We start from the raw sequence: 26,437 nt of genomic DNA on the forward strand, positions 1-26,437 counted from the left end.
TGGCCTTGCAGAGCAGCCAAGCCTAGTTTTCAGCTCAGTGGGGACCCTGAGGGGCAGAGGGGGGCCAGGTTGTGCCCAGAGTCATACAGCAGGGCAGAGGCAGGGCCAGGATGATGGCCTGGGCCCCCAAGTTTTCGTGGAGGGTTCTGTCCTCCCCCTACCTAAGGCCTTTTCCTGGAGTCAACCCACCCAGCCCTCCCCACCTGGGCCAGCCTTTCAGTTTACAGGGGCCACCCTCAGCCCAGACTTGGCTTCTCACTAAAACCTCTGCCTCCAGAAGCTGAGACCATGGGACCACTGGATCAGAGGTTGGAGGTGGGAAGGAGGAAGACCACCTCACTCAGGCACAAGCTTTGTCTCCCCCTTAAGACTGAAGGCTCCTGGGCACCCCAGCCCTGACTAGCAAGAAAACTTCCTTTTGGCAGAGAACATCTTCATTTCTCTGTCAGGGACACTGCAGCCCAGAGAGGGCCCCGCTGGGGAATGGGGTGCTGACATTAGAACCCTGATCCTTTGACCCTCCAAGACCATCCATGTACCAGGAAATGAGAGGTGATGACCCCGGCTCTCCCAATGGATTAGCTCAGTAGGCCCAGAGAGATAAATAAGGCCTTTATATACAGAGAAGCATGATACAGTGGGGGTGGGTGGGCTGGCAGTGGCAGCAGTGGGCTGGGCAGGGTGGGAAGAGCCCCATCACTGGGAGAAGATGCCCCGGAAGCGGGCCTTGTCCTCCTCGTCCTTCTGCCGGATCCGTGCCTCCAGGGCCCGCAGCTCCCGGCCAACAACAGGCGCCAGGGCGGGGTCCAACTCCAGTACCTTGGCAAAGTCAGCTTGGGCCTCCTGGGCATTCCACACAGCCGCGTGCGCCTTGCCCCGCTTGAAGTAGGCCTTGACGTTGTCTGTACGGGGTACCAGCGGGCTTCAGGTACACAAGGGACCCAGCCAACTGCCCAGTCTGCCTTCTGGTACCGTGGGCCCATCATGGGACAGAGCCCTCCCGACCCTCATTCATACCTCATTGGCACAACAGGGTCACGGCCATGCCTGGGAGCTCAGAATGGGGGTGATGTCAAAGGCTCAGTCTTGCACCCCAGCGCCCAGCGGTGATAGGGAGAAGGAGGCTCCTCGCTGGCCCCACCCACTCCCCCCTCACCTGCCCCGGCCGCCCCGCCCAGCGCTCACCTTCGTACTTGTTGAGGATGGAGGAGCAGTGGTCCAGCACCTCGTAATACTCTTGGGCCACCAGCTTGCACTGACAGTAGTTGAGCAGCAGCGGGGTGATCTGCTGATCTATCTGGATCCAGTCAGGGGAGCCGGGCTGTTCCTGGAGGCATTGGGGCAGGGAGAGGGGAAACGCTGCTGAGACCGGAGCTGCTGGCTCCACCTCACCCCCTCCACCCTCCGGGCAGCACCTTCATCTGCAGGTTCTTGAGGCAGGCAATGGCATCGTAGTACTTGGCAGCAGCCTCCTTCACGTGGCCCTCGCGGTACAACCGGTTGCCCTCCTGGTGGATGACCGGCACTGCCCTTGCCTTCTCCTCATCTGTCATTGCCCACGGATCCTGCTGGTATGTGCCAGGGTTCTCTACCTGCCAGGGCATGGGCCAAGTCAAGGGGAACCCCAGGGGCACCGCAGCTGCCACAGCTGCAGCCCTGACCAGCCTCCAGACAATGGACACCAGAAGCAGAATCACTTGATCCTTCACTGACCATTCAACAAACATTTATGTAGCATCTCCTATGTGCCCAGCACCGTGCCAGGTTCTAGAAACAGAATAGTGAACAAGACAGTGAAGATCGCAGCCTCAAGAGGGAGCCCCATGGGGACAGCCAGGGGTCCCACACAGGTGTTCTTGTACCTGCCCTTCCCTAGCTCCCCAACAGTCCATCCATGGAGCTCACTAGCCCTGGGCAGGCAGGCAGGGCTGGTGCCAGCTCTGAGGCTGGGCAGTGGCAGTTTGGAGACGTGCCTGAGCTGTGGCGGCCCCTCACCTTAAGCATCTCGATATCGAAGACGAGAGGCTGGGGGTTCTGCTGCAGGGCGTCCAGGTCGGCGTGGCCCAGGGAACTGTGCTCATGCATCTGGGCAATGCCACAGCAGTGCCGCTGGCCCTCCAGGGGGTCCTTGCCGGCTGCGATGTTGCGTAGACTCTTGGCCACCAGTGGATACAGGACCACATGCTGCAGAGGAGTGAGTGGGCACTAGAGGCTCTGTCAGTGTGGCCCAAAAGGCCCAGCCCCCTACCCCATCGCCAACTGAGAAAGGACACTGAGGACCAGAGACGGCACGCAACTGGCTCAGAGCCCACGCCACTGAAATGCAGGAGCGCTTTGCCCTCAGGACTCCGGCCTCCCAGCCCTCTCTCCCAGTGAAGACCCCAGCTCCTGTCACACAGTCTGGCCACCAAACCAAACCAAGCACTCACCCCCACCCCCTAATCTCCCACAAACACACACTCCCCCTGTCAACCTGTCTCCATCTGCACAGGCCCAGTGGAATTCTTTCCTCCTCCTCCTCCTCCTCCTCCTCCTCCCAGGGGCAGAGCACACAGGCTGGACTCACCATTACTGGGGTCCCTCCACATTCTGTTCCCAGAACCTCTGCCTTCTCTTCTGCCCCACCCCCACCCCATTTAGGGCCTACCTCAGAGCTCAGGGCAGCAACTTCACAGCCCTTGGGGGAGACCCTTAGACATACGGGACCCAGCATTTGACTTTGCACTAGGAACAGCTGCTGGGATAGTGGGAACCAAAATACCCCTACCCCAGCATATGCAGCTCCTCTCAGTGCCCCTGCGGTCTGCATCCAGCCAGCAGACACTCCTGATTCTTGGCTCTGGGCTGGCCCACATGGAGCATTCTGAAGTCGACCCCTGTCCTGCAGTAGCTGAGACCCAGGCAAAGAACCAGATCCTGGCCATGCAGGGCAAAAGGGGTTGGAGGACCCAGAGGAGGGATTCAAGCCAACCACCAGCAGTCAGGGAGGGCTTCCTGGGGGTGGTGATACAGGAATTCATTGTGAAATATGAAGGAGGATCTTGGCCAAGAAGAGGATAGAAAGAAAAGGGAGGTGAGTGGGAGGGAAAAGACTAGCAGGGGCCAGACCCTGCAGGGCCATGTGAGCAGCCACAACTTACGCGCTAGCCTAGGGGTCGGCAAACTTTTGAGACGGAAAATACCCAAAGAGCCGCATGTGGCTCGCGAGCCACAGTTTGCCAACCCCTGCTCTAGTCTGATGGTGACCAGGAGGCAGAGGTTTGAAGCAAGGAGTTATACAGGTCATTTGTATTTGAGAGCCAGTCCCCTGGCTGTAATCTGGCTAATGGAGAAGAGAAGGTGAAGTCGAGGCCCGGATGCCCATATCCTGGGGGTGTGGTGCCCCGGAGAAAGTGCCCTGGTGGCTAACCAGGGATGGGGAACAGGGATGGCTGGACAGACACCGCAGGCAGATGCAGGACACCAGTTACCTTTTGTGAGGGGGCTGGGGGGAGGGACACCAGTTACCTTGACATCGCAGCGGAACTGGGCGATCTCCCCCTCACGCATGGTGCACACGATGGTCTCCCACACGGGCAGCTTGAACTTCTTGCCAATGATGAGCTCCATGGGCTTGCCGCGCACGCGGCTGTCATCCAGCACGGCGCCCTCCTGGTCACTGTGCAGAGTCCGGTAGTGGAATGTGGCCTGCAGGCCACATGCGGGATCAGCAAGGGCACAAACCCTCACCCAGCCCCCAAGGACAAGGCCAGCTCCCAGCCTGCAGATGGCACAAGGGACAGGGCTCGCCCAGGGGTCACCACGTGACTTTTACCCCACCAGCCAGGTGAGGAAACTAAGTCACAGAGAGGGAAGTAAGGGGCCCAAACACATGGCTCATGCGTGGACAGGCTGTGAGAGAGCCCAGCAGCCTGGCTCCAATCATTTTTCCAACAAATATTTATGGGGCACCTACTAAGCACCTGAGCTCTGCGTCAGCCACAGCAGTGAACAAGACAGACAAAAGTCCCTGCCCACATGGAGCTCACATGGACCATCTCGAGCAGGGGTCGGCAAACTTTTGAGACAGAACGTACCCAAAGAGCCGCACGTGGCTCGTGAGCCACAGCTTGCCGACCCCGATCTAGAGGAAAGAGATGGGCCTCAAGCAAAACAATATGCTATGTAAGGTGGAGCTAAGTGCTATATGGACCAGAAAACAAAGAACAGCAGCAGATAACGCAGGAGTATATATGGGGCAGGGGTTACTGGGGTGCAACCTATAAGCAGAGAGCTGAAGGGAGGAGGGGCGAAGCAAGCCAGGCAGGTGCTGGGGTAGAAAGGCGGTGTGAACTTTCCAGACCAAAAGAATAGCAGCGCAAAAAGCCTTGCAGAGGGACAGTGCGAGGTGCGTTCAAGAAGCAGCAGGGCCACTGCGGCGGAAGCACAGCAACTGAGGGGGAAGGGTACACCACGGGGTCACTGGGTCAGCAGGGATGGACCCCACAGGGCCTGCAAGCTGAGCGTGGTGAGGACGTTGTTTTTTACTCAGATGGAAGCCCCTCGGTGGCTCCAAGCAGAGGAGGGACCTGATCTGATGTGGGTTCTGCTGCTGCTGGGATGAGAACAGGTTGTAGAGGGGTGACGGCAGAAGCAGGAATGCGAGCTAGGAGATTACTGCAATGACCCGGGGGGCGCGGGGAAGACAACGGCAGCCTGGACCAGAGTGGTAATGGCAGAAGTGGTGAGAAGTGGTCAGATCCTGGGTGTATTTTGAGGACTTGCCGTAGGACGTGAGAAAATTGAAGGAGCCATGGAGACTGGGAGGTTTGGGACCAGAGCAACCAGAAAGCTGAAGGCGCCTTTTACCAAGATGGAGAAAGCGTGGGTGGAGCACGTCAAGTCTGAGTTGCCAACCGGACAACCAGGTGGACATCCATGGTGAGTAGAAAGCTCGATATCAAGTTTAAAGGACAGGTAAGGCTAGAGATATACATTTGGGGGTAGTCCAGGCAAGGAGAGTTTGTTTTAAGAGGTGAGATTGAATGAGGTCATCTGTGCGTACGTGCAGAGAGAAGAGGGGAAGAGGTCTGAAGGCTGAACGCACTCAACAGGATATGGTTAGAGGAGCCCACACTCTCCACCACCACTCCATGCTGCCTCTCTGAGCTCGGTTTCCACAAGAGTAAAATGGAGTCAACAATGCTACTAGCTCACATTGTGGAAAGGAAATAAACTTGTAAAGCATTTAGCATGGTGCTCATATACTGAGCACTCACTCAGTGCTGGTGATTGGTTATTTAATATCACATGTCCCTGTTCTTTCAGTGTCATTGTTCACAGATCTTCACTACCTTTACAATGTTCTCTGCTTCTGGTGTCTGTTTAATCCAGGATCTCCCTTGCCAGGACCTTCTTCAAGGTCACTAACCCCCAGTCCATGGGGACATGCAGCCACACCCACACCCCTTCTCTCGTCTGGGAAAGCAGCTCTCTTCATACACATGATCACTAGAGCTATGCAGCTCCTCTCTGCTCTCAGAGGACTCACACTGGGCCAGGCTAAGATCTTTACCTGTCTGACCTTCGCATAGCACTGGTCAGGGAGCATGTGCTGATTCAGTCCCCAGTCTCGGCCAGGATCTTTAGTCATTCCTTTAATATGCTTGTCCTGCATGACTGCTCTCTGGACGCCAGGTAGAGCAGTCAGAAACCTGCCAAAGGGTTCTGATCTGGCAGACCTAACCTCTGGGCCTGTTCTGTAGGTTTGCACATCCCAGGGCCTCAGTTTTCCCACCTAAACAATGGAAGCTGGTCTGAGTATTTTAAGAAAACTCTTCCATCTATAGAAGATCTTGAACCTTGCAACCCAGAGGCACCAGGGCTCCTCCCCAGTGCCAGGGCCACTCCTAGATCTTGGGTCTCCAGCTCAGGGTCTTCTCCAGCGCGGGAGGTTCTGTGCCAAGCACTGAGGTCAAACCCCAGCAAACCTGTTTATGATGACTGACGGCCTCCCCAACCAATGCAGCCACAGGGCCTAGCCCGGAGGCGGGGCAGACGCGTCCAAATTCACCCCTACATAAATCCAGACCAATTAGCATCGAGCTCCGCATGTAAGTGGTAGGGTCACCGGCCACTGCTATCTGGGCATGCGCAACCTCTCGCCTAAGGCCTCCTCCCGCCTCACATGCGTACCGCGCCGCAGAGGGATTGAGGGGACGGGGTAAGATACCAACCTTGGTTCCATCCTTAAAGTCAGGGAGCTCTCCTCGGCCCTCCTGTATCACACGCTTTTGGATCCCGTCCTCCCGGAGTCTTGTGATTACATCCGCCATCCTCCTTACCCGCTGCTCTCTTTCGGCAACTTCCGGACTCGCTCGGCAACTTCCGGACCTGCTTCGGTACCTTCTAGCGCTTCGGCAACTTCCGAGGTGGCGCCATTTTGGCTGGGGGCAGACGTCAAAAAGGGACGGAACGTGGAATCCGACAGTGATTGGTTCCCTGCGCTGAGAGCGCGGGTCTGATCGGGGCGGGGCCTGAGACTGTCGCGGGGAGGGACCGGGGCCTATCAGAGAGGCGGGGCCAGAATTTACAGGCAAGGTGGGGCGGGGGCGTCCCTAGCAATCAGTTCCTTGAATTGATTAGGACTGCCGCCCTCCCACTTGGCCTTGTGCCACACCATTTAAAGTTGTAGAAATAGTACAACAGCATTACAGAGATAGGCGAGGAGAATGGGGGAGGTGGAGCCCTTCCGTTACTTCACCCCCAAAACTCTTTCTGTGTATTCCCTTCTGGCCCTTTCTTTTCTTTTTGCATATCTAGCACAATAGTCTTGATTTTTGCTTCCTGGATTCTTCTTTGAAAAATCAAAAACAAAACCAGGAGTAAGGGGAAAGAAGGTTTCGGTATTCCTGTGGGAACCGTTAGTTCGCCAAGAGACTGAGGGAGCCCCTTGTGGAGTCGGTGGTGGGTGTGTCATAATTGAATCCACAGTGTCTTGCCCAAAGTAGGTGCCCAATAAATATAAAGGAATACATAAATGATAGAAGTGATGTATTTTGGGGCCAAAAACAACGCTTCTCTCCGCCTCCGGAAAGTAGCTGTGGAGGATAACAGTAAGAGTCTTCTCCCACTTTCAAGGTTTAGGTCACGAGTAAGGGGAATGCCTTCTGGCCTGTGCACTGTCTTCATCCCATCCTCATAACTGCGGAGGATTATTGTCAGTCCCCTGCGACCCAGGTGCTAAGTGCTTCAGATATTTATTTACACTGGTTCATTTCCCACAAGAAGTCCCCTGAGTGGGGACCTCTGAGGTGAAAGGGAAACATGCTTTGTTTGTTTTTTTGCTTTTGTTTTTTTTACCAACACGGGATGTTTTACACGCAAGTTCTGCCAAATTCTGAAGCAACAGTAGTCTGTATTTTATAAAATTGTTACAGAAAATAGAAAAAGAGAGAAAGCCAACCAACATATTTTATGAGGCTACTTTAATCTTGATTCCTGAACCAGATAAGTGTACCATAAGGCAAAAAAAGTATACACCAGGGCCAGCAGAGTGGCGCGTTGGTTAAGAATTGGCTTGGGACACCAGCTCTGAGCAGTAGGGCCCCCCCTTCAGATCCCACATGAAGGCCAGTGACGCTGCGCCCTCTACAGCTAAGATGGTGAACAACAGCTGGACCTGGAGCTGGGCTGCTGTGAGTCGTGGGTGACCTGCAGAGGATGCAGTGGGTCTGGCGGACAGCTGGCATGACTTGACTGAAGAACAAAAAGGACAACAACTTGTCTGTTCCCCTTCCCCGATTCCCCAACGCTGTTCCCCTTCCCCAATTTCCCAATAAAATCTTTAAAAAAAAAAGAAAAAGTATACAGCATTTTACTGATAAATATAGATATGAAAAATTGTAAATTAAATAGTAAGCTAATTGAATCCGCTAGTGTATATAAAAATACATCAATATACTAAATGAATGTTATTCACAAAAAAGAATGACTTCATTTACATGAGATGCCTAGAGTGGTCCAACTTATAGAGTCAAAGTTGAATGGTGGTTGGTTGGGGGAAGGGGGAAATGAAGATGTTTAACGAGTACAGTGTAAAGTTTCAGTTTTACAAGATGAAAAAGTCCTGAAGATTGTACAACAATGTAAATATACTTAACACGACTGAACCGTGAACGTAAAAATGTTTAAGATAATAAATATTGTTATTTTACCACAATTAAATTTTTTTTTAAAGATTTTATTGGGGAATTGGGGGAGGGGAACAACGTTGGGGGAAGGGGAAAAGTTGCTGTCCTTTTGTTCTTCAGTCTAGTTGGGGATGTTGCTTCACTGGCCATGTTGGTATTATCATTACACTCTTCCCGGCTGAGGCAGATCAGTTGCTGGCCTCTGGAGGCTGCTCACGGCTGCTCTTGGCAGCTCACACTGGCTGCCAGCTGCTCACACTGGCTGCTGGCTGCTCACACTGGCTGCTGGCTGCTCACACTGGCTGCGGGCTGCTCACACTGGCTGCCGCCCACACACGGTCGCTATGGCAGCCCACTGCAGCAGGGGCTGAAGCCTATGCCATTGCTGGAGACTCACGGCAGCCCAGCTCCAAGTTGAGCTGTTGGTCACCATCTTAGCTGTAGAGGGCAGTGTCACTGGCCCTCATGTGGGATCTGAACCGGGGCTCTGCTGCTCAGAGCTGGTGTCCCAAGCCAGCTCTTAACCAACATGCCACTCGGCCAGCCCCAAAATATTTTTTAAAAAGTATCAAGATCATGTAGGGCTCATTCCAAGAATGTAAAAATGGTTTAATATTAGAAACATGACTAGTGTAATTCATTATTACATCAATGAACTAAAGGAAAAAACTCATATGGTTATCTCAAAATATACAGAAAAAGCATTTGATGAAGTTCTATGACAATTTATGATAAAAACTAACAGGAAAAATGAAGGAACTCTCAGGTTGTTAAAAGCCATATTCAATTAAGGATAATGGAATAAGTATTCACATGCCGTTCAAGATCAGGAACAAGGCAAGGAATGCTCTCTGTTAATGATGCTGTTTAGCATAGTATTAGAAGTCCTGACCAAAGCAATAAACGAAGAAAAATAAATAAGAATGATTATATCTGCAAAGAAAATCCAATAATCTACAAACTATTTTAACAAATTTAGAGAGTTCAGCAATGTTACAAAGATATAAAATAAGCTACCCCAAAAAATTAATAACACTTCATACTATCAATAACTCACTCAAAAATATAATAGAAAATAAGGTTTCATTCACAACAGAAATAAAATTCAGAAAGTAGTTACAAAATAAAAACCACAGCTCAGAACGTTTTGGAGAAAAAAAATGTTTTTAAGACTATAAAAGAAGACATGAATAACTAAAGTGTTAATGAATTAACATACATTGTTAATGAATAGAACAGTTCAACATTTAAGGCTGTGGTTTCTTCTGAAATTAATCTAGAAATTCAATAAAATATCAGTGAAAATTGGGAGGATTTTTGAAGAACTTTGAAAATATTTTTGTAATATTTCTACAGAAGAATAAAGGTCCATGAAAAGCTAGATCAAGTTTGAAAAAGATGACCAAAGTGTGTGTGTGTTGGGGGTTTGGGGGGACTTGCCCTGCCGTATTAAACCACACTGCAAACCATAGTAATAAAAAGCATACAATATTGGTCAAGAATTAGTCAAGGGGACTGAAGGAACCAAAAAGAGAGATTGAAATACCATATTTCCCCATGTATAAGATGCACCCTTTTTCGAAAAATTTGGGATCTAAAAACTGGGTGCATCTTATACAGTGGTTGTAGATTTTTTACTTGCATTTCCCGCTTTTTTTGCGCTTGTTTTTGCACTCATTGTTGTAGATTTTTTTACGACGCACCCAGTTTTTAGAGCCCAAATTTTTTGAAAAAGCCTGCATCTTATACATGGGGAAATACAGTAGATATACTCATATGTGTTAACAACTATATACTGTACTTGATGTATGACAAAAGTGGCACCACATTTCAGAGGGAGAAAGAACTGATTGTTTGATAGGTGGCGCTAGGAAAACTGTCTCGCTCTACATTGAAATAAATCTGGATCCTCCTTGTACCACATTCAATGGTAGAATCCATAGGGTTAGGGACCATAGTGTGAATTGTACTAATACCTTACATTGATCGAGTGCATCTATGTACCAGGCATTGTGCTCTTCTCCTATGTATGAACTCATTTATTCCTAAATTAATGCTATGAGAGAAACACTATTGTTACCTCCATATGACAAATGAGGGAACTGAGGCACAGAGAGGTTATGTAACTTGCTCAGGGTAAGGTCGGGACAAGGGTGAAGTGGGTCATGCAAGTTCAAATCCTGTATTTAAAATTTTGATATTTTGCTCATCATGGATATTTGCCTTAAATCTCATTTTTAAAATAATGCATTAAAATATTGATTTTGCTTACTGAGGTTTTTTTTTTGCTCTCACCCTAGTCCTGGCCCGCCAATATCCCAACGCAAGTAAGGAGAAGATTGGAATTCCAGTGCAGGCAGTTTGGCTCCAGAGTCAGTGAACTATCTTGTTGCAACACTTTTTCTAGATAGTAAGTAAAACTATCAGGCCAGTATAATAAGATGTTAGAGAAAATCTTTGTCATCGCCGGGTGAGGAAATACTTCAAACAAAACTCAAAGAGCACAAACCTGATGGATTTGACTATATAAAAATGAGGATTGTTCTTTTAACTCAGGGCACCTTAGACAAAGTAAGGGGACAAAGACAGATTGGGAGGAGACGTGTGCAACATCAAAACCCAGCAAGGGATTAATACTTAGATATGTACAGACATGCAAATCATCAGAAAAAAGACTAGACACCCAACAGAAAAAAAAAGACAAAGGATATGAACAGACAATTCACAGAAGGGAGAACCACCATGATTGACAAATGCATGAAGAGCGGTTCAAATTCTCCAGTCGTCAGAGACTCCAGTTGAAAATAAGGCACCACTTTAGATTCATTGGATTGGCGAGCCATTTGAAAGCTGGAATACCAGGTGCTAAAAGAAAACCACAACCCTCACTGGGAGTGTGTAAATTCATACAGCCACTCAGGAAAGCCCCCGTGGTACTTTGTAAAGTCAAGGGTGCATGATCTTATGGCCTGAAAGTCCTACTTCAAGAAGAGTTCTCCGACAGTCCATAAGGGGACAGTGTGAAGATGTCTGCAGCAATGATGTATGTGACATGATGCGGGCCTGAGTCTAAGCTGAGTGTGCATCACTGGGGGGAGCAGGTGGAGGGGGGAATAAAAAAACTGCTGATGCTGAACATGGTATACCACATGCAGCCAATAGAAGCAACACATGAGATGCACGTAGAGAACATTAGCGTTGAGTGTAAACATGTACAAATATAAACAACAGAATGAGCTTTATACATGGCACCATGTCCACAAAGGAGCCAATGCCTTGTGTGTAGTAGAGGGCCAGGCAGGATTCAGGGAAGCAGACGGAACACACTGATACGGGGCTCCATGGAAGGGTGGGGAGAGGACGGAAATTGTTCATAGTGGTGATGTGTTACAAACTGAGTGGCAGGTTGACTCAACTCTGGACATGAGTTCATAAAATGAAGTGGGGTGGGTGGAGAAAAATGAGCATTCCCGGAGCTGGGTGGACCTGAGTTCAAATCCTAGTTCTTCCACTTGCAAGCATTTGGGATTTTGACAAAACATTCATTTTTTCCACAGATATTTATTGAGCATGGACTTAGTGACAAACGCTGTTGTGGGCACTGTGTAGACACAGTGGTGAATAAAACTGTAAAGATAATTTTATGTAAGTGCTGTGTGATGTGAAACTGACGTTAGATTGCATAGTCACAAATCGCTTCTTTGAGAGGTGGTAAGTGCTTTCCAGGCAAAGGTAACAGCATATGCAAAGCCCCTGAGGTAGGAATAAGCATGTCCTGTGTGGCTGAGCGGGGTGAAGAGGGAGAAGCAGAGGGGGACTTGAGATTGGGAGGCAGGCAGAGACCAGAGCTTCCAGAGCTTTGTGGACCTTAGTACTAACCACAATGAAAAACCAAGGGACAGTTTTATACAGAGGAGAGATTTAGCAGCACGCTTAAAAAAAAAAAGTTTTATTTAAGAATAACACATAGGTAAAAGGATCAGATATGTTTTAAAAGCTCACTTGGCTACTGGGTGGAGAGTGGATTGGAGGAGAGTGGAAGCAACAAACTTTCTGAGTTTGCACGTTTGCAAGGTGGTGAGAATGCCCTTCCGGTGCAGGGCCGTGGTGAGTAACGGTAGGGAAACAGTTCCCAGGAATTTCCTTGGCACTGGAGCAGCGGCCTGGAATGCAGAAGGCCGAGTCTCCGACCTGGTTGGATGGCGCGCGGCAGGCAGTCCCTCCAAGCCCTTGGTACAGACCTGGGGACCTGGGGACTGCACCCGAGCGCGGCACCTTTAGTTGAGCGCTGAGGCGGCCGTTAGGCGGCGCCAGGGGCTCAGCGGTCCGAACGAGAGGAGGCCCCGCCCACCATTCAGCTCGGCGCTCGGCAGCAGTGGCCTGCTGAGGGCAGGGCGGGGGCGTGGCCTCGGCAGGGGCGCCGGATGTCGAGCTCCCAAGGCGACGGCACGGGGCGGGGCCTGCGCGCGGGGGCGGGGCCGCAGCGACTCCCGGCAGGCTGGCACGGATGGCGACGGCGTACGGTCCCTGACTTGGCTGGGGCTATGAGCGCCGCCCGGCCCCAGTTCAGCATCGATGACGCCTTCGAGCTGTCCCTGGAGGACGCGGGCCCTGTGCCCGAGTCCAGCGGGGTCTCCCGCTTCGGACCGCTGCACTTCGAGCGCCGGGCCCGGTTCGAGGTGGCCGATGAGGACAAGCAGTCCCGGCTGCGCTACCAGGTGACCGGCCCGGCCCTCCTCACCCTCCGGGCGGGACCCCAGGCTGCACACTGGCGAACCCCAAGTCAGGGGAGAATCTGTCTAGATGCCCTAGCCGAAACAGGAGACCACCCCCGAATGTGGCCACTGATCGATAGCCCTGCCCAGACCTGTCAGCTCTGATTTCGGTCCCCAGCTACCACTTGAGAGCCCAGACCCCGGACCTGGGAGCTTATCTCCAACCCCCAGCTGGAGATCCCATCTAGAGTCCTCCCCCATCTTGGGTACTGATCCCCTCTTTCCTCTGCTGTGCTGGACCAGACCTTCCCCATACTCAGAAGCAGCCCCCTGAGCTCCAGACCAGAGGCTCTAACAGGAACCTGCACCCCCCTCTTCTGGAAGTTCCCACTCCATCCTTCCCCCCAGAACCAGGAGCCCCCATTCACATGATGAGTCCTTGCCCACTCCTAGACTCCCACTAAACTGGAAATCACTATTTTCCCAGAGGACCTCCACCAACTCTAGGATCCTCTTCTTGAAGATGTGGGGGATTCCTGTGCCCCAAACCAGGAAACCATAGGCCTGCCCTTCCTTGGCATCCCAAATCCAGAGCCTCCATATTGGGCCCCTGAAACACCATCCTGAGAGCTCCACCCTGACTCCCAAACCTGGAAGATCTCCTGGCTCTGAGACCCATGCTGGGAGCCTTCAACCAGCCCCCCCAGCTCCCACCTACTCCCTGGGTTTCGGTTTCTATGAATCATCAAACCTGTTCTGCGGGCGGGTGGAGGGCCAGGTGAGCAGCTGTCAAGCGGCCAGGCAAACAGCTGTGTGGGCTTGCTTTCCTCCTCTCCCTGAGAGGGTAGTGAGGAAGAGCTTGAACGCAGTAACCCCTGAGACCTATGTTCTGGAATAGAACCTGGAGAACGATGAGGATGGAGCCCAGGCCTCTCCAGAGCCAGATGGAGGAGTCAGCATCAGGTCAGGGCCAGGTGGGGAACCACCCTATACCCCTATCCCCATTCCTCCGGCTGCTATCCTCAGGTCCCTGTCCAGTCCCCCACCTCACCTCACCTCAGCTCTCTCATCCTGTCTACAAGGATTCCTAGCCTGACCCCCACTCTTCTGGGTTCCCGTCTTGCAGGGTCTCCCTACCCTAGTGCCAGCCTCACCCACCCACCCTCACCAGGCTCTATCCTGCAGAATCCCCCAGCCTGGTCTGGCCCTTACCTTCCCACACATCACCAGTCCTGCAGGAATCCCTAGCTCAAATTCCCAGCCTTCCTCCAGCTCAGTCCTGCAGAATCCCCCAGCCCTCGAATTCCTCTTCACCCCGTCCCTCAGTGCCTCCTATCCTACAGGAACACCCAGCCTTAGTCCCTGCACCATCCCCCACCACATCATCCACACGATTGCTATTCTGAAGGGACTTCTTCCTTGCCTCTCCCTGCCCCCTCACTGGACCTACCTGTGCTGCAGGGATTCCTGCCGAACATCCATCCGTAGCTCGCAGTGGTCTTTTAGCACCATCAGCAACAGCACACAGCGCTCCTACAATGCCTGCTGCAGGTGAGACCCTACTCACCTTGAGTCACCTGTGGCCTGTGCCCCAATAACAGGCAGCCCTGGCAGTTCCCCTGGTGAGGGAGGATAAACGGAGGCAGTGGGCCTTTCACACCCATCCTGCTCTCCTTCCATCCAGCTGGACTCAACACCCTTTGATCCAGAAGAACCGCAGGGTAGTGCTGGCCTCCTTCCTGCTGTTGCTGCTGGGGCTCGGTGAGTGTCCCTGAGAGCCTTCATGACGGGGTCTGCCCTCCTCTTCTGTTGGCTCTACATCCCCATTGGCACACCAAAGCTCCCAGCATCCTGAGGAGATAGCTGGCTGCCATCACCCCACCCCCATTCTACAGGTGAGGAAACTGAGGCCTTACAGAGACAGGTCCAGCCTCCTGGAAATCCCATGTTGTTGAAAATGAAACCTGGTACAGTGCTCCAAACTTTTCTTTCTTTAACTTAGCCTATTTAATACATCAGGGAACAGAAGAGTAACAGCCACCATTTATTCTGTGTCTACTTTGAGCCAGGTGTATGGCAGGCTTATTGTCCTTGCCTTACAGAGGTCACACTGTGACCCAGAACCTGTGTGCAGGAGCAGGTGCTCAGGGAAATGCCAATTCCCATGTCCCAGAAGAGCTGGGATTTAAACCCACATCAGTGACTCTGCCGGGCCTGGAGGCCTCCTAGACCTCCATAAGGGAATTTGATAGGAATTAGAAAAAGATGCCTCTTCTGAGTGGGCAGAGCCCACAGCCCTAAGCCAGGGTGCAGGGAGTGAGTTTCAGACCCCATTATACCCTTTATGATGTGTTCTGTGCAGGGCACAAACTACTTAACAGTCCATGGTGGCCCCTCAAGCCTCCGTGCTGTATTCCCCCGCCCCCCGCCTTGGTGCAGAACCCAGCTCCTCACCTTCCCCCTATCCCATCCTCTACCTAGGGACCCAGGACCCTCTGGGTCTGACAAGTTGATCCAGAGACCTGCCTACCTTCCCCCAGTGCCCACTGTCCTCAGCCAAAGTCCACATCCCTTCCCAAGGCCTGTCAGACTCAAGCCTGGGCACTTATCTTTCTAGTCTCACCAAAAGCTAGAAGCTCCTATAAAGCCCCAGGTTCCCTCCACACTCTGGACCTTTGTTACGCTCTTCACTCTGTGTGGAATACTCCTTTCCCTCTCTGCCTGCACGATGCCCATAGCAAAGCCTCTGGAGTCAGATCGTCCCCACCTTCCAAATGTAGCCCTGAGCAAGTTACTTTCCCTCTCTCTGCCTCAATTTCATCTTCTGTGAAATGGGGTGATAATACCTGTTTCACTTGGTCAAGGTGACAGTTAAAGAAGGCAGTGCATGTAACATGCTTAGCGCAGAGTCTGCCAGCCTGGAAAGCAGTCACTAAACGTTAACTGCTATTGCTGCTGCTATCCCTGCACTGCCTCCAAGAAGCCCCTCTCTGACCCCCCAAGCTCCCATGCTATCTGATCTTCCCCCCCACCAGGGCTGTAGCTTGCAGGTTCTTGTTGATTGCTCCACTAGGAAAGGGCCATGAGGGCAGGGACCTCATCTGCCTTTCCCTGACAGAGTCCCAGTACCAGGTGCACAGCAGGTGCTCCATAAATATTGATTGACTAAAACGTCACATCAAGGAGCAGACACAAATCTCTCCTTGCAGACATTTCCCAGGGCCTGTCAGGTGCCCTGCTCAGAAAACAGAGCTTGGTGAGCTTACCCGGGAGGGTCTCTGCACATGGGGACCTTCAGCTCAGGTGGGGGACACACCATTCTTCAGGCCTAAGCCCTGTTGGGGGTTGCGGGTGGAGGTCCCCACCCTGCCCCCTGCTTCCTCCCTCACCCTCGAGGCTTCATCTGTGTGCAGTGCTGATCCTGATCGGCGTGGGACTGGAGGTGGCCCCCTCGCCAGGTGAGCGCCCCCTCCTACCGCCGCAGGCAGCGCTCACCTCTTGTGCCCAGGGTTCCTTGGCAAGCCCTCCCCCTTCCCAACACTCACCACCCTCCCAGTCGGATATGCCCCCCCTTTACTGCGGAAGGTGAGACTAGCTCAGGCAGTGATCCCCTCGGCCTGTTTAGTGCCTCCCCCACCCTGACCCAGTCCCTCCTGTCCTCTCGCAGGTGTCTCCAGCGCCATCTTCTTCGTGCCTGGCTTTCTCTTGTTGGTCCCGGGAGGTGCGAGCAGGCGCCGGGTAGAAGCTGGGTGGGGCGGAGCCGGGGGTGGGGTGGGGTGGGGCGGGGCTTATCCGCTGACTGGCCCCGCCCCACAGTCTACCACGTGATCTTCATCTACTGTGCGGTCAAGGGCCACCGAGGCTTCCAGTTCTTCTACCTGCCCTACTTCGAGAAGTGAGCTGACAGCAGACGGCCGGGATCCACGTCTTCCCCGGCGACCTGTGCAGCCTCCTCGTGTCCCCAGGGGGCGCGCCTCAGCCCGTGCCGCTCCGGTCCTTCATATCAACGGAAAAGCCCCTTCAGGACCCTCGAACCTCCAGCCGGGTCTGGAATTTGCTCAGGAAGCTTGGGACCCGCGGGCCCCGGGTCCACTACCTGGGCCTGGGAAAGTCGCCCCCTCGCCTGCTCTGTGCCTTAACTTATTCTCAGGCCCTGAGGCTTCTGGGTCCGTGGTGTCTTGTGCTAATAAATGGGGTACTTATAGCCAGCAGAGACAATTGCTCTTTCTTTTGCACCAGCTCTGCTCAGCCCACCAACCTGGCCAAGCCCCCTCCCGCAAAGGCTGAGAAAAGGATTGACCTTGGGGCTGAGGCGCGCCAGGACCACCCATCTCCCCGTTGTACACAGCACAGCCAGAGGCTGCTCCTTAGGGGCAGAGCTGGGCCTGGGATTCTTCTGCCCTGCAAGCCTGGAGGAGCCTCTTCAGCCTCCCCGCTGCCCCAGCCCTTAGCAGAGTCCACCCTGCCCTGTCTTTACCTAGAGGAGCAGCGTTGGTGCCTTCCCTGGCCAAGGGCATTCAGATGACGCAGGCCTGGGACCTGGAGGCTGCTATCCTGTTCCAGCCTGGCTCTGGGGCCCTGCGCTGCCACAGCCAGCTCAGAATGTGGGCCATGACAAGGCAGTGGCCCAGCCTCCTCCACCCACTGCCCTACTTCCTCGGTGCAAGGCTTGGGAGAAATAGGGGACAAAGGACATGAGAAGCAGGGCCAGTGTGACAGTGAACCTCAGTGATCAGAAACAGAACCACAGATCACCAGTAACAGATCATCTCAGAATTTTGGAAAATCTGAGAATTTTAAGAACCAGGAAACAAAATCTTTGAGACCGCTGAAATCTGAGGTCATAATAGCTACCATTTATTTAACTCTTAGAAGGCACCAGGTCCTGTGCTAAGTAAGCGCTAACAGGTTATTTGTGGTCTTTTCTGCCTCAGCCCCATTTTACAGATGAAGCCGAGGCCCAGAGAGACTGACTCACCCAAGGGCAGAGTTAGGAACATAATCCAGGGCTTGCAGGACACCGGCGGGGAGAGAAGATGCACTGAGCTAGTGGTTACGAACCAGCCAACCGAGGGGAAGGATGAACACCTGTGGGCTAAGGAGACCCTGTTCATGTAATTAGGTATTTACAGTCTGTCTCCCCCAGTAAAACGTGAGTGTCTTTAAGAAGGGACTTGGCCTGGCCTCCACTGTGTATGAAGTGCTGTTGGAGTTTTGTGACTTTGTTGAAAAAATGAACACCCAGACCGCTGCTCTCACTTCCACTCTCCTGGCCCACCCAAACTTCCCGCCCTCAGCCTCCTAGTTAGGGCACTTTTGGGGACACCTCTTGCATGCAGCAACTCCTAAATCCGTGGTTCTCAAAAGAGCTGTGATAAAGGACCAGTTTTCTCTTCCATCATGGACCAATACTTTTGTAAGAAAATAAAAACTACAAAGGTGAAATAAAAAACAAAGACATACAGAACCAGGCCCACAGTGTGTAATACCAGATTAATCAGACATAAAATTAGATTTCAGTAAATATCATCAGAACAAACAGGAAAAAAGAAAAATTACAAAAATCATTATTGAAAATGAGCAAATTGGCAAATTAATACCCAGATTTGCTGCTACACTGGTAACGTTTTGTCATTCAACTATCTTAACTAAACAAAGTGATCCCAGAAGTTGTGATTCTCCCTATTATGAGACTATTAGGAGTCAGCAAGGATAGCTCACAGGCCCAATAGGGCCCCCAAGCTAAGAATGATTTTCACATTTCAGTAATGGTTGGAAAAAGTCAATAATATTTTGTGACACATGAAAGCTTATAAAATTCAAACTTCAGTGTCAATAAATCAAGTTTCATTCATTCTTATTTATTAAAGTTTCAACACAGCCACACCCATTATTTTACATGTTGACTCCGGCTTCTGGCCCATGAGGGGGTCAAATCAGCAACCTTAGTGTTATCAGCACCGCACTCTAACCAACTGAGCTAACCAGTCACCCCTTGTTTAAAGTTCTGATGTCATCCAAGTTGGATTGACAGCAACACTATCCGCAGGGAATAATGAATATCTAACTCGAAATATAATTTATTTTTAGTTGGAAAACATTAATAGTTGCATACATTTAGGAACATTAGATTTCCCTAGTGAATTGTGACTCTATCTTTGATGCTTTTTGCCTCATAGCTCATAGCTTTCTTTTGGTTAAATTTCTCCTAGTAAATCTTTTTTCCAAGCCATCACTTTCAGCCTTTCCATTGTCATTATGCTTTGAATGTGTCTTATATCTTGCACTCAGCTGTGGGGAAGAGCCTGATATTTGCCCTTTGGAATCTGCCCTCTGCCCGTGTATAGTTGTAGAACCTCCGGTTTTTCACTGGGCACGTGACCACCCAAAACAAGGGTTGCATTTCCTAGCATCCTTTGCAGCTACGTGTGCCAGGCAAGGAGCCCTGCCAATGGGGTATAATTATGTGGTTCATGCTCTTTGCCCCCTTTCTCCTTTGTTCCTGCCTCCATCCTGCCACCTGGAAAACAAACAAATGTGGGTACACTCTAGGAATGGCAGAGAAGCCAGTAGAAGGTGCCTGGGTTCCTGAAAACCATACAGCTGGATTTCACCTAAAACTTCCTGTGGGGGAAATAAAGTTCTATCCAGTATAAGGTATTGTTATTTTGGGTCTCTGTCACTCACAAGGAACCCCCTCTAATATTGATGCTTTCTTCTGGGACTGAGACTCAGGCTTTTAACTGAAAAACTTAATTTGTTTATATTTATTGTAATTTTTTTTTTTAAGATTTTTATTGGGGAATTGGGGGATGGGAACAGCACTGGGGAATTGGGGGAAGGGGAACAGACAAGTTGCTGTCCTTTTGTTCTTCAGTCTAGTTGTGGAGGACGTTGCTTCACTGGTCCAAGTTGGCACCATCATTGCGCTCTTCCCGGGAGAGGCAGATCAGTCGCCGGCTTCTGGACGGCCGCTCACTCTGGCTGCTGGCTACACATGGTAGCCCATGGCAACCCACTGCAGCCTACGCCGTCGCAACCCAGCTCCAGGTTGAGCTGTTGTTCAGCATCTTAGCTGTGGAGGGCAGTGTCACTGGCCCTCATATGTGGGATCCGAACCGGGGCCCTCTGGCGTCCCAAGCCAGGTCTTAACCATCGCGCCACTCGGCCGGCCCCTGTAATTTTTATTTTTTAAGGATTACTTCTACCTTCTGTTTTAATGTTTTCTGTGAACTTTGTTTTTCTTTGCTTTTTTTCCCCTCCTTCCCAGCCTTCTACTTGCTTAACCAAGAACGCTTCACATCCCCCTTTTCCTCCTCTATTGATTTCACCGTTGAATGGAACATTCTATCTCTATTTATATTATATTAGTAGTTACCTTTAAATAGTTTTTTAAAAGTCTGAAGTTAATCAGTTAATCTTTCCTCCTCTAGGAAAAACAGGAAAAAAAGATTTCAGCATGTCTAAAGCATCCCCTCAAACCTTCCATTTTGTTTTTGTCTATTATTTTAGCCCGTCCTTATTTTTTAAATCCCCCAAATCAATTTTTTTATATAGTAAATGCTTTTTTAGATCTACCAATGTGCTCACTGGTTTCTTCCCTGACTATTATTTGGTACATACTCTGCCTTCATTCTGGACTGAATTTCCTTCTTACTGAAACCACCCTTCAACAAGACAATGTGGGTGCGAACTGTATTCTGCAGTTTCACTGGGATGCATCTAGATGTACATTTGTTTTTATCCTTCTCTGGCTCCAGTGTGCCCCTTCAGTCTGGGCACTTGTCTTTATGGACATCGTTAGGGAAATTTTCAGCCATCATCTCTTTAAATATTGCCTCATGTCCATTCTCTATATTTTCTCCTTCTGAGAAACCTAATGACTTTTAACTACCCTTTAATATTTTCCATCTTTTTATCCCTCAGTGCTACCTTATGGGCGATTTTTCAGATAGTAGCTTCCAGTTTATTAATCATCTCTTCCATTATTTTTAATCTGTTTAACTAACCTATTTTTTTTTCATTCCAATGGCTATATCCTTTATTTTTATTTTTATTTTATTTTATTTTAAAGAATTTTATTGGGGGATGGGAACAGCGCTGGGGAATTGGGGGAAGGGGAACAGACAAGTTGCTGTCATTTTGTTCTTCAGGCTAGTTGTGGAGGACGTTGCTTCACTGGCCCAAGTTGGCACCATCATTGTGCTCTTCCCAGGCGAGGCAGATCAGTCGCCAGCTTCTGGACGGCCGCTCACTGCGGTTGCTGCCCGCTCACGCTGGCTGCTGGCTACACACGGTAGCCCAAGGCAACCCACTGCAGCAGGGGCTGCAGCCTACGCCATCGCCTGCGACTCACGGCTGCCCAGCTCCAGGTCAAGTTGTTGTTCAGCATTTGAGCTGTAGAGGGCAGTGTCACTGGTCCTCATATGTGGAATCCGAACCGGGGCCCTCTGGCTTCCCAAGCCAGTTCTTAACCAACGCACCACTCGGCCGGCCCTATAGCCTTTATTTTTAGAAGTTGCATTGTGTTACTTTTTTTTAATCTCCCTGTTCAGTTTTATTAGTATCCTGTTATTGGTTTCTCTTCCTTCTTTTATCTTTTTAATTTTTTTCGCATTTACTTTATGGTCTCTTTTAGATGGTTCTATTATTTACACTTTGGAGTGCCAATTCCCCTGTTTGTTGCATCTGCCTGCACTCGCTCAGGGTGACTTATTTCCTTATGTGATTTGTAATTTTTTGTCATGAGTTCATTTTCAGACGTGACACAGTTGTGTGTGTGTCCCATGTACCCGGGGTTGAAAGAGTGCCCTTCTCAGCAGTTTTTTCCTATTTCTCCAGCTTTTCATACCATGGAGATAGACCTCATTCTTGCTTGATGTGCAGGCCTGAGTCTTTGATTCTCTAGGGTAACTTTTTCCACTCAAGGTCTGGGATATCTATATCCTTGCCAATTCCTCAGGCTGGTAGGTAGAATTATATCTTGGTTCCCTTTGCAAGAACAGGGTACCCTTTCGAGACCCTGGAATGTACTCAAGGTCATGTCTTGCTCCCACACTTTTATAGGTCTTTTGTCACTCCTGATGTCAGAGCCCAGGCTCTCAAACCTCCAGGTCTGAAGCCCCCACTGTGTCTGCTCCCTACCACCACTCAGCTTAGAGTTCTCTGTATCTTTGGTACCTAGGGTCATCCCTTTCTTTCTTTCAAGTTCAGCTTTTTTTTTTTTAACATTTCTACATATAAGTAATGGGGCGTCTAGCCACCCTCTTAATTAACTCCCCAAACTGTCCCATCTTTGAATGCCGCCAGTGCTAGGGAGCTCCCTACCTCCCAAGCGGCTAGAGAGGTCTAAATCTTGCTCACACTGGGGAATGATGGGCAGGTTTTCTCCAGGCAGCTTGGGTGGGAGGGAGGTGAAGATGAGGGTGGGCAGGTGACATCACAAGCAAACTCTCCGGCCAGGTGTTGTCAGGGGCAGAAGAAGCCGGGAGGCTGCTAGCCTCTCCCATCCTGGGGCCTCCCTGGGAGGGTATGCAGCATGAACCCTGCTAGTCTGGGGCCAGAGGGGCAATGCAGTCTCCCTTCTGGAACCTCAGTGCGTGGAAAGCATCATCACAAACTCTGTGGGAGAGAAAGGGGCGGAGCTTGGGACAGTCCAGGTCAGGGATCCCAGATGCTGGACTCAGCCTGGGAGCTGGAGGGATGGGGGACGAGGGTTGTCTGGGTAGGAGGCTCACCATCAAAGTCCACAGTGCCGTCCCCATTGAGGTCCACGTCTCGGAACATCTCATCCAATTCAGGGTCCACCAGCGGCTCCCCCAGCAGGGCCGGTGCTGCCTGCTGCAGCTCTGCCACTGTGATTCGTCCATCCCTGTCCCTGTCAAACTAGGATCCCAGCAGAGCTCAGCCTGTCCTACCCGTGGTGGCCCCATCTCCACCTTAGTACATGCTGTGCTTGGATGTCCCCACCTTCAATGGTCCAAACCCTCCCACTCCTGCTCCAGGAAGTCTGCATGGGTGGATCCCCGAGATGGGGTCAGCCAAACCCTCTCCATTCCCTGGCCCTTGTCCCACCAGCCTCCAGCGGGGGAGGCTCCCCGGGCCTGGATGGGAGGCCAGCAAGGGTGCCAGGCAGCCGCCCACTTAACACCCACCTCCCACGCCAGGCCCCGCCCCACACCTCTCGAAAGGCGATGCACAGCTCTCGAATCCCCAACATGTGCGCAGTCTCCTCCCTCAGCTTTGGGCCCATCAGTTCCACAAATTCTTCAAAGTCCACATGGCCACCCACTGCGGACCCAGACAGAGTGTCACAATGGAGGGCTGGGGCCCAAGAAGGGACAGCATGAGGGTCAGCCCCTCCCCAACTCTGCATCCAGGAAGGAACACCCAACGGCCATGCCCTCAGCGGGGTAGAAAGCAGAAGCACCACTTTCAGCTGGGGGTGCTCTCAGCAAAGCACCCAGGCAAGAGAACAGGCTTTGGAACCAGACAGCCCCAGGTTCAAGGCTGGCTCTGCCGCTGATGGTGAGTGGCCTTGGGTGACTGACTAAACCGCCTTCCTCATCCTAGGCTGGGGGCAGAAGAATCTACTCCTCGGGTGCTACTGGGGTCGGAGTGCATAACTTTCATGTGCGTGGACCCTGTGGGCAGCAATAAATGCCCTTAAAGAAGTGGACCCATGCTGTCCCTTGATTCTAAGATGCCATCGGTTATAAAAAAAACTTGTGGTCAAATAACAGCTTTGGGGAAAGAAAAAGAAGCATGACACGAAATGTTCACGTCGATTGTAAATCACACCCCACTTTGAAACCGTAAAGAGAAAACAAAGGCAGGTGTCCTAGAACCAAGGGAATCTGATATTTGACAAATCAGCTAAGGATAATCACACGGTACCCGCCCGTCTGACATTTAATCACAAGGAATGGCCAGGGTTCTGTCACGCTAGGCCTCACTGAACCTCACGAGGCTCTTTTCCGGAGTCTCAGAAAGAGTGACAGAGACAGACAGAGAGCGAGTTGGCCAGTACCAGCAGGGAACACTTTTATCAAAAGGTCAGGGGTGACGCTCCTCAACCTGAGCCCCAAAAGAGCCCCAAGAGTCTCTCTTGGATCCCCAGTCCTTCCTTACCCCCCCTCACCCCTCCCACCCTGCACCGCCCTGCATCTGCTGGGGCCAATGTCAAACTGTCAAACTGCCCTGGAAACTCATCTCCCTGTTCCCCATCATCCCTGCTGGACTCCCAGAGCCATCCCGGGAGGGCGGGGTCAGGGACTGACTTCGCATTTTGACATGCTGTGAGACCTCGATGAGCTCCATCTCGGTGGGCATGTAGCCCAGTGTCCTCATGCAGGTGCCCAGATCCCGATAGCCGATGTAGCCGTCACAGTCAGTGTCAAACTCCTCAAAGGCAGCCTGAAGCTCTGCAGAGGAGGGAGGTTAGGCCCCGTTGCCAGGTTCAGGGTCACCTCCCACCCGCTGCCACCAGCAAGGGTCACTCACCATCCAGCTCCTCGGGGCCCAGCTCGCGGTCCTGCGGGAGTACAGTCCAGCATGTCCCCAGGGCCAGCCAGGGCCCTGACCATTCTTCCTCCTCCAGCCACCCCCCACCCCGCCACACACACACACACACACACACACACACACACACACTGGCCTTGGCAGGGCCAGTCCCATGAGGGCAGGAGAAAGCAGCCGAAGTCTGGTGGGCCCCAGAAAAAGAGACCACCTCCCTTTCTGCTCCTGGGGCCCTGAGCTCTCAAGGAACCTTGGGTTTAAGATCTAGTTCCATCAACTGCCCAGGGCAGCCCAAGATGTACCCTTCTCCAAACTCCAGAAACCCTGCCCCACAGCCCAGCTCCAGAGCCTAGAGCAGAAGTGGCAGGAGGCCTGAGCTCTAAGGGCGGGGTGGGCTGAGGCTGAGGGCATGAGTCCCCGCACCCAGCCTCGGGCTCCCCAGCCTTGCCCAGGCCCCAGCTGACCTTCCCGAAGAGGCGGTTGAGCAGGGGCCCGTGCATCTTCTGAGCAGCATCATGCTCGGGAGCAGGACGGTGCCGGCGGGACTGGCGACGATGAGCGGCCCGCGTAGGGGCTGCGGGGGCTGGCGCCTCTTGTCCTCCTGTCTTAAAGGGGTTCTTGCTGCTCCCTGGGGCCTCGGGGCCCTGGATGGGGGTCTGTTCCCCAGAGTTGCCAACGCCTTTCCGGGACCCTTGAAGCCCCCTCTCCCTCTTGCTCCTCCTCCTGGTTAAGGGTTGCCCCTCAGCACCATTCGTGGGAGCCACAACCCCCACAGAGGGCTTCTGGGGGTGGGGGGCCAGGTCTGATCCATGCTGCCCGCTCGCCTGTTCTGTGGCCATGGGGAGAAGGGCGACAAGCCTCAGAGATGCAGCACCAGGGAGCAGCACCCTTAGCTCTCGGGACCCATAGAGCTGCTTACACACCCTGAGAGCTGATGGCCTGAGATCGGGCCCTGGGGGGATTAGGGCAAGGGAGGCAGGCAGCACAGGCCCTAATCCCGGCCCTGAGAGCTGATGGCCTGAGATCGGGCCCTGAGGGGGATTAGGGTAAGGGAGGCAGGTAGCACAGGCCCTAATCCAGGCCCTCTGCCCCGTGTGGTCAGGGCTGAGCCAGATGTGTCCTCGGCAACAAGGGGAATCGGGAAACGGTGGCTGCAGTGAGCTTCGGACTCCAGCTCTGCCATTTATGAGCTGGGAGACCCAGCAAATTAATTTCTCTAAGCCTCAGTTGCCTCATCTGTAAAATGGGGCTAATATTGCTGAAGAGTTGAGAACTCAACCCAGTTGTGTGACATGGGCAGGACTTAGCTAAGAGAGGACAAGGGAAGGCATCTCAGGCAGGAGGAAGAGTGTGGGCACAGGCTGGGAGGTGAGAAAGGACAGGACAAGTTGCCCACAACGGCCCCCTCATGGATGACATCCTGGCTGGAGCAGAGGGTGTGTGAAATTGAGGAAGAAAGATCACGGAGGCCTTGAATGCCAGACTGAGCGGCATGGGGGTGAGGTCAGAGGAGGTGCACCCTGGAGGAACCCAGAGCCTGCACTGAGCTGGAGGGGCCCAGGGTGAGGGGGTTTCAGCCATTTGGCATTTTCGAGGATGGAGGGGCCTGGCTGGTCACTTGGCCCTACTGGACTGGGGTTAGGGTTTCCCAGAAAGCAACCCCATGAATGATTGATGTCCTCTCAGCTTGGGTTTCATGCCAGCCGCCTTAGCGCCGCCGGCCGCCATGCAGCAGGCCCCGGTGTGGGGCCCTGCGGACGGACGGCTGGACTGCTGGGCAGGTAGGCACGCCCTGCTCCTTCCGGCCAGCAGCCTGCACCTCACAGGTAAGCCAAGCTTCAGCGGTCGCCCAGGGAGCCCAGGGCTCTAATCCACTAGGGGCTGGAGCTTACAAAGTGGGGTCTGCCTGAGGGAGAGCCCTGGGTGGGAGGAGGCCACCGGGCTAAAGGCCAAGCGGCTAGAGCCATGGGCCACAGGCAGGATCCAGCCTTTCTGGGGCCTCTGCTTCCTCCCGTGGCTCCGCACTGCCATCAG

The 26,437-nt window shown here is 52.2% G+C and overlaps 4 protein-coding genes across 11 annotated transcripts in view; 2 read left to right on the top strand and 2 right to left on the bottom strand.

Annotated features, from left to right (window-relative positions):
• Positions 1-594: 594 nt before the first annotated feature.
• AIP (AHR interacting HSP90 co-chaperone) lies at positions 595-6,495 on the bottom strand. Of its 3 annotated transcripts, none has more exons than XM_019645446.1 (6): positions 6,216-6,490; positions 3,508-3,687; positions 1,996-2,184; positions 1,416-1,592; positions 1,186-1,327; positions 595-902 (listed from the first exon to the last, which is right to left on the bottom strand). In XM_019645446.1, exons 1-6 carry the CDS (start codon positions 6,312-6,314, stop codon positions 697-699), a joined length of 993 nt encoding a protein of 330 aa, XP_019500991.1. In that variant the 5' UTR covers positions 6,315-6,490; the 3' UTR covers positions 595-696. The 3 variants fall into 3 exon arrangements, with proteins under 3 accessions (XP_019500991.1, XP_019500990.1, XP_019500992.1); XM_019645445.1 differs by lacking the exon at positions 6,216-6,490 and adding an exon at positions 5,555-6,172 and having other exon boundaries at positions 596-902; XM_019645447.1 differs by having other exon boundaries at positions 729-902; positions 1,194-1,327; positions 6,216-6,495.
• A 5,665-nt stretch (positions 6,496-12,160) lies between these two features.
• On the top strand, positions 12,161-17,094 carry TMEM134 (transmembrane protein 134). Of its 6 annotated transcripts, none has more exons than XM_019645114.1 (8): positions 12,162-12,889; positions 13,785-13,849; positions 14,348-14,437; positions 14,571-14,647; positions 16,096-16,189; positions 16,300-16,344; positions 16,554-16,624; positions 16,703-17,094. In XM_019645114.1, the coding sequence occupies exons 1-8, from the start codon at positions 12,596-12,598 to the stop codon at positions 16,783-16,785; spliced, it is 819 nt and encodes a 272-aa protein (XP_019500659.1). In that variant the 5' UTR covers positions 12,162-12,595; the 3' UTR covers positions 16,786-17,094. The 6 variants fall into 6 exon arrangements, with proteins under 6 accessions (XP_019500658.1, XP_019500659.1, XP_019500657.1 ...); XM_019645115.1 differs by having other exon boundaries at positions 12,599-12,889; positions 16,554-16,607; XM_019645113.1 differs by having other exon boundaries at positions 12,161-12,889; positions 16,096-16,344.
• A 4,265-nt stretch (positions 17,095-21,359) lies between these two features.
• CABP4 (calcium binding protein 4) lies at positions 21,360-26,419 on the bottom strand. Its single transcript, XM_019645139.1, has 6 exons — positions 24,868-26,419; positions 24,389-24,419; positions 24,166-24,309; positions 23,067-23,176; positions 22,624-22,771; positions 21,360-22,507 (listed from the first exon to the last, which is right to left on the bottom strand). The coding sequence occupies exons 1-6, from the start codon at positions 25,240-25,242 to the stop codon at positions 22,479-22,481; spliced, it is 837 nt and encodes a 278-aa protein (XP_019500684.1). The 5' UTR covers positions 25,243-26,419; the 3' UTR covers positions 21,360-22,478.
• The window catches only part of GPR152 (G protein-coupled receptor 152), a 14,303-nt gene continuing 14,071 nt past the window's right edge, over positions 26,206-26,437 (top strand). Inside the window, exon 1 of the mRNA XM_019645175.1 lies at positions 26,206-26,229. The gene's annotated coding sequence lies outside the window, so the exon portion shown is untranslated. The remainder of the gene's footprint in view (positions 26,230-26,437) is intronic.

Source organism: Hipposideros armiger, unplaced genomic scaffold (assembly GCF_001890085.2).
Source record: "Hipposideros armiger isolate ML-2016 unplaced genomic scaffold, ASM189008v1 scaffold_93, whole genome shotgun sequence".
Classification (NCBI taxonomy): domain Eukaryota; kingdom Metazoa; phylum Chordata; class Mammalia; order Chiroptera; family Hipposideridae; genus Hipposideros; species Hipposideros armiger.

What these genes read in the sequence shown, in the direction of transcription:
- AIP (XM_019645445.1), bottom strand. Translation starts at nt 5,656, where the DNA reads ATGCAGGACAAGCATATTAAAGGAATGACTAAAGATCCTGGCCGAGAC. An exon ending in AGTTCCGCTGCGATGTCAAG is followed by an intron (nt 2,185 to 3,507) that starts GTAACTGGTGTC and finishes ACTCCTCTGCAG; the next exon opens with CATGTGGTCCTGTATCCACT. An exon ending in TCAAGAACCTGCAGATGAAG is followed by an intron (nt 1,328 to 1,415) that starts GTGCTGCCCGGA and finishes CAATGCCTCCAG; the next exon opens with GAACAGCCCGGCTCCCCTGA.
- TMEM134 (XM_019645112.1), top strand. Translation starts at nt 12,596, where the DNA reads ATGTCGAGCTCCCAAGGCGACGGCACGGGGCGGGGCCTGCGCGCGGGG. An exon ending in GCTGTTGCTGCTGGGGCTCG is followed by an intron (nt 14,648 to 16,095) that starts GTGAGTGTCCCT and finishes CTCTCCTTGCAG; the next exon opens with ACATTTCCCAGGGCCTGTCA. An exon ending in GGAGGTGGCCCCCTCGCCAG is followed by an intron (nt 16,345 to 16,553) that starts GTGAGCGCCCCC and finishes GTCCTCTCGCAG; the next exon opens with GTGTCTCCAGCGCCATCTTC.
- CABP4 (XM_019645139.1), bottom strand. Translation starts at nt 25,242, where the DNA reads ATGGCCACAGAACAGGCGAGCGGGCAGCATGGATCAGACCTGGCCCCC. An exon ending in TCAACCGCCTCTTCGGGAAG is followed by an intron (nt 24,420 to 24,867) that starts GTCAGCTGGGGC and finishes GTACTCCCGCAG; the next exon opens with GACCGCGAGCTGGGCCCCGA. An exon ending in ACAGCATGTCAAAATGCGAA is followed by an intron (nt 23,177 to 24,165) that starts GTCAGTCCCTGA and finishes CTGGGTCCGCAG; the next exon opens with TGGGTGGCCATGTGGACTTT.